General features: G+C 39.0%; 1 protein-coding gene across 1 annotated transcript; it reads left to right on the top strand.

Annotated features, from left to right (window-relative positions):
* Positions 1-276: 276 nt before the first annotated feature.
* On the top strand, positions 277-2917 carry LOC106061939 (uncharacterized). The gene is made up of 2 exons (XM_013220172.2): positions 277-588; positions 1933-2917. Exons 1-2 carry the CDS (start codon positions 522-524, stop codon positions 2823-2825), a joined length of 960 nt encoding a protein of 319 aa, XP_013075626.2. The 5' UTR covers positions 277-521; the 3' UTR covers positions 2826-2917.
* Positions 2918-6468: the final 3551 nt, after the last annotated feature.

Raw genomic sequence — 6468 nt, 5'->3', positions numbered from 1 at the left:
GATGGCAAGACGCGTAAACAGTTGGAGAGATTGGATTCAAACCGAGATACCTAGACGATACTGGTTGTTGGCCTATGCCCAACGGGACCACAGTCACCACAGGCAGAGATGAGAGATTAGGTGTGGTGACGTCAACAACTATGTGGGTGGTGTCCACTAATGTGTGGATGGCATCACTAGTTAACTGCAACAACCAATCCTCTCCGTCAGTGGTAGATGACTAATGCTGTAAGGTTTTCGCCCCCATCACATTTAGAAAGACACACACACGTTTGATCTCAGGGGGGAAGGGGGTCACGTGGATTCAATTAATTAATTAAGTTCCATTGTTCCAGGTATTAGCGATAATGAAGTATTGTTCAGTTCAATAATGTTCTCGTCTGTTTGCATTGAATTTCTCGCTAAACATTTAGATCTATACACTCTTGCTATGACGTTTGGTCTACGTTATACACAAACGTAGAGGCTCTGTTCATCACAGTCCGAGCAGATAGACTTGGGGGTCAACTCATCAACAAACTATGACTCGCAAAGAGGACGCACTACTAACTCTGTTCACTTTACTTTCGTGGTCATTTCTGGATGCAGGTAGAGTGAAGCTTACTTTAATCTTGACCTGTCTTAGATGGTATTTTTATATAAGCCAATATGTAAAATATAAGCTTACATTGGTCAGGATGAAGTCAATCTAAATTTAGTTGATCTAATGCTTGACAGTAAAAAAATGTTTTAATTTGAAATTAGAAATAATTGTATTTTCGACATTAGAAAGAAGTTTATTATGTACCATTGGCAAGAAATGTATTTACAGACATTTGTATTGCCTTGCCGCTCGGCATACGACCGGATTACATTGTGACCTAATTACCAATTTTTTCAATCACAGTGGTCACGCTGATGTGGTCCATTTTAGTCACAATGTATTTCCTTTTGATTAGGCCAATAAAATTATCTCAATTATCTTAAATTAAGTTCATAAAACAGGTCAATAGATTGACGGTACGTTGCTTGGAAGGGAAGTAATCTCATCTATCTTATCTTATAATTTCTGAGGTGAAAGAAGCATGTCAATATCATAGCTCTTAGATAGGACAATGGACTGTCATAGTTTGTATTTTTTACATGATTCAAATGTTTCCTCCGAGTTCATGATTATTACATCCTAGACCAAACCTCCCACAGGATGGCGGAGAATTACGGTGGGAAGGGTTTGAACCTTGGACCACCGAGAAGATATGTTACATGCACTTACCAGACGACCATGTAGCCAGCCATCAATAATTCTAAATATCACTTCTCGAAAAAGTCAAAACAATAAAAAAAACTTACATATTGTCTTATCTTATATGATATAGACGTTACTTCAAAAAAAGGTATTGAGAATAACGGTAAGTGTCATGCATTTAGTCATGCATGTTAACCAATGACCGGAATTCTGCCAAGTCACTGGTTTTCCAGGCTAGCTCAGGCAAGCCACTCCAGGCTCTAATAGCGCTAGGGAAGAAGGAACATTTACATGAATTTGTCCTAGCATATGGAACGAGGAATGTGGGTTTATCTTTGTGTCTTTCTGAGTATTTTATTACATTTTGTTCTTGTACCTGAAGATCATGGTTCAGTGCTTTAAGTATAATTTGCTACTTTGCTTTTGATGGCCCACTTGAAAACGTCGCGTACCGACACTGTTTATGTCTGCACTAGAAGTGTCATAATATCTATTTCTCTGTTGGGACTACGTAGCCATGTGAAAAGTAAACTCCTATTTAATCTCCATACTCGGGAAATACATTCCCACGCTACGACACCGTCGCTAATAGTATTATGCAGTTATATTATAAAGAAACAGAAAAAAAAAGCTTTCAACACTCTGCATATTTTATTTAGTTTAGTAAGGTAAATAAAAATACATTAATTATCTCCTGTTGTTTTTAGCGCTGATTTGTCGTGGCACACCAACCGCTCTGGAACTGGGCGTATCACTTCAGCTCGAATGTCTGTTTACACCCGACAGCACAAGCAACGTGACCTACCCGTCGTCTGTAAAACTGCTTCACTCCAACAGTACAACCAATCCAAGCTACATCGACCTGCTGACTGTCGTGAATGTCGACAATATAGTGGGGGACTTAAGCAACTCTCCAAACATCAAGGTCTTCGGCACGATTGAAAATAACAAGCTCTCCTACCTTCGCATCAGCTGGGAATCCCCGAAACTCGAAAATGCCGGTGCTTACCGGTGCGTCACGTATGGAGTGGATAAAAAGGGAAACCCCCAATTCGACTTAAGTGAAACCACTGTCTCTGTTAAAAATCCTGATGACAAGTGCCAAGGAAATGACGCTAAAAATACTACGAATAATAACAAAGGCAAGGGAAGGAAACAAGATCTACTAACCAACGCACAGAATTCCCTGTTTACTACTTCCCCTGAATTTAAAGGATCACGTTACCTTTTGTCCGAAACTAATGACCCAAGGAACTATGTCGATTCAATCTTGACGTGCGGACAACTTGGCGGTTATTTCGCGGAAATTGACTCGGAGGAGGAATTTACCTTTGTGCTGAATACTTTGTTAAACAGCTCTACATACGAGACAGTGTACATCAGTGGAACAGACGAAGCCAAGGAAGGAGTCTGGGTGCACAGCTTTAGTAAAACTAATATCGCGTTCTTTAAGTGGGCTCCAGGAGAGCCCAATCTGGGTAAACGAGAAAATTGTATGGCTTACCATAAAAAACTGTTTTGGCTTTATGTCGATATTGACTGTGCGAAGCTCTTGACTTCTGATGGCACTGTCTCTTTCGTCTGCGAAGTACCGGAATAAACTCGATGAGAATGACCAGAAATAAACCTAAAATAAAGAAAATTGAACAACTTTATTGAATTTAATAAAAGTTGTATAACAAAAAAATATAGCCAAGCTAAATTTATAGTTTTCTTTTTTTTATCTGAAATGTTTTTGTTGTCTCTGTTAGAGTCCCCGAAATGGGAAAATTAGCCATTAGTTTTGTATAGGTCAGGCTCTACAGAAGGTTATATCTATAAATATCTCTATATATAATTCTCTTCATGGCTCAACAGTTTGGTCACGCAAGAAGCAAAGGGAAGATCACTCTTTTATTTCTACAAGACGGACTAGAGTTACCCTACGAAAAAAAGAGGGGGGGGGGAGAACAAGAAGTATTCACCCATCAAATAGCAGGGCCGGACTTAACAGTTGTGACCAATAAGTCATGGAAAGATCACTCTTTTTTATTTCTACCCCACGTAGTTGTAGCAGTGAAAAAAAAAAAAGGGGGGGGGGGAGAACAAGTAATCCACTCTGTATTTACCCGTCACTAAATAGCAGGGCCGGAATCAACCGTTGTGGGGCCCTTTGCGAAACGGATTTCGCGGGGCAACGTTTGGGTAGGGGATACGGATAAAAAGTGAAATTTAAAAGTTTGTATTAGAAAATAAATTCGTATTTGCATTTTATTCATTCTTTACTACTTACAGAACTACTTTACGAGCCTTGCGTGTAGCGAAATCATACAGTAGATCATACAAAGTTTATTTTTTACATAGATCACGCTCAATAGCAAGAATTACCAAATGTTTCAATCTATCTTCGAGAATTGTAGACCTCAAGTAATTCTTCATTAGTTTGAGGCGCGAGAAGCTTCTTTCACCAGATTACACAATTACGGCTAATGCATAATGCATTTTTTATTTATCGCTCGTAGGATTGGCGTTTTCCATTTTGAATGACACCCCAAAATGACAATTTTTTGTCTATATATTTGAGGAATTTTTTTTTTATTTTCACAAGATTTTTATAATTTCGGGAGATTTCCATGACTTTTTCATATCTTTTGCAATTTCAGTAGATTTCAAGGAGCTCCTGGTAAATCAGGAGACAACAATAATTCTCTTATAAGTTATAAAATTTAATAATTTACACCTAGAATTAGCGCGGGACCTTTGAAAGTGCGGGGCCCAGTGTGGTCACATGGAGGCCTAAGGCCGGCCCTGAAAAATAGCGGCATATTCTACGCCGTGGGTTGACTAGTATATATATAATTCTCTTCATGGCCCAACCATACTAGACAAACACGCACGCCGACTCTCTAACCCTCGATGAAAAAGTCATGGAAAGATAACTCTTTTATTTCTGCAAGTCAGACTAGAGTTACCCCACGTAACTTTCGCGGCGACAGAGAGTGCAAGGAGGTGGGAGAGTAGTACAAGTAATGGAGTGTAAATTAATCGCAGATGCTAACCTCATAAACTATCCTCATTTCCCGGATATCCCAGACTCCATCAGATTCAAATTAGCCTTTTACTTTAACAGACAGGCAATTCCCTGTTAGATTAGCTTTTGCCATGACAATTAATAAAGCGCAAGGCCAAACGTTCGAAAAGATATGCCTGTATCTTCCAAAACCTGTTTTTTGTCATGGACTATTGTATGTTGCTCTCTCCCAGAGTTCCTTCTTTCCATTCACTCACAGCCGTTTGCCCAAACCCACCCCATTTGGACAACTGTGTCTTTCAGGAAGTGTTCACCGGTCACTAAATAGCGGTGTATGCTACGTCGACTAAGTACCTGTGATCTGTGAAGGCGCGGTGGCTGAACGGTAAAGCGTTTGGTTTCCGAACCGGGATTGAATCCTGGGGAAGACTGGGATTTTTAATTTCGGGATTTTTGTCTGCATCTGAGTCCACCCAGCTCTAATTGGTATCTGACATTAGTTGAGAAAAATAAAGTCGGTTGGTCGCGGTGCATAGGACTCAGGGGCGTTATAAAAATCTCGTAATTTTAGTATTCGGCTTGTCTCAATTATGATAAAATAGAAATTCTTCTAGTTTTAGTACATTGTTAGTCAGAGTTTCAAGGCCATTAGTCCTCACAGACAAGTACATAGGAGCCAGAAACATCAAACTGTGTGTTGTGTTGTGCTGTGTTTATTTTGCAACTCTGGGTAATGACGTAGAATACTGTTCCTGTGACTGTGGGGCCCTGGGGCCTTATTCTCGATAGACATTCCCGTCCACGTGTATAGCAGGTTAATGTGACATTCACTTCGGTGGTAGAGAAGCCAGCCATTTTTTGTTTGGCTTTCCCCTCCAGAGCTGAGGCCGTTGCTTTTTCGTTGTCCATAGCTGCAATGTATGTGGACGGGAGTGATTGCTAGATTGGTGGCCTGCTACATCTGAATAGCTACATCTAGTGACAGTCACAGTGACTTGCTAGCACAGTAGCTTCCTATATGTATCTCATTAAGAGTAATTGGAACACAGGCTTACATCTCAATATTTAGACAAGACATATAAAAAAAAGGTAAAAAGGAAAGCTTATCTAAGCTGAAAAGCTTCATATCTAGAGCCATAAAACTCAATATTGTAGGATTTATTTCCCATTTTCAATATCAAACAAAAATAATTAATTATCAATATTTAAATAACTAATTGTTTTTTTGCTTTTGTTTGTTTTTGTGTTGTTTTTTTAATTAGTGTTTTGTAAGCGACAATTAATAGCTCTGCAAATTTTGAACTTGATTCCGGAATTGAAAGTAGAAGAGAAAGAGTTCAATAACAATGCATAAGCTACAGAGATGACACAAGGGACGCAACCCTTCAATAGCTTCGTTACTTATTAAATCGTCGCTTATGTCCCTTGATGCAAAGAAGCTATCTGATTGGTGTTCCCGTGCTTATAAGATTGTTTTAATGTGTAATATATATCATAAAGTTACATGTGTGAAATAGATGGCAAAACAAAATCGCACAGTATCCAAAACAGGTCAAGAAGGTTATGTTTAGAAAGAGCTTTTTTTTTTTCATCGGATCAATTCGGACTTATTCAGATCGGATCCGAATCAAATCGGGTGGGATCAGATCGAATCAGAACATCAATGAAATAAAAATAGTTGCAACAAGGGGACATAACAACGACATTTGCGTTACTAGAGAGACCATCTTGGATCTATCGACCATCGTCATCGCTTTCGGGAATTTCCGAATGTAAAGGACTTGGGTTAGTTCTTTGGAGGGTCGTACGTTATAGGGATATGATTCTCACATGCAGGCCTTTACATGCACAAGTATTGTAAAGTACCACTCAACAAAGGAGTATAGAATTTGTATTTATTTACAGCCAACTATACGTTACACATATAATATTGAGTGCATAATCATCAATAGCTAAAAATACTAATTGTGTCCAAATTAAATACTACAGGGCGCTTAGACTAGATTTATTTAACATAGGCCATCAATGCCACAACATAGTATTACCACCAGATATTCAGTTCACACAATGGCGGAAGTAATATCTCTCAATACAACTGACAACAATCAACAACACCCTACTCAAACCAGGTCAGCTCTCCAACTAATAGACTGACCACAGGAAACCTTATTGTCCCCCCTTGAAAACCCCGTGCTAAAACACTTCACCTAATAAAATAAAAAAACAGACGCAC

Source organism: Biomphalaria glabrata, chromosome 14 (genome assembly GCF_947242115.1).
Source record: "Biomphalaria glabrata chromosome 14, xgBioGlab47.1, whole genome shotgun sequence".
NCBI classification, from domain to species: Eukaryota; Metazoa; Mollusca; class Gastropoda; family Planorbidae; genus Biomphalaria; species Biomphalaria glabrata.
This window is presented reverse-complemented; position numbering and strand designations above follow the sequence as displayed.

What these genes read in the sequence shown, in the direction of transcription:
- LOC106061939 (XM_013220172.2), top strand. Translation starts at nt 522, where the DNA reads ATGACTCGCAAAGAGGACGCACTACTAACTCTGTTCACTTTACTTTCG. An exon ending in GTGGTCATTTCTGGATGCAG is followed by an intron (nt 589 to 1,932) that starts GTAGAGTGAAGC and finishes TGTTGTTTTTAG; the next exon opens with CGCTGATTTGTCGTGGCACA.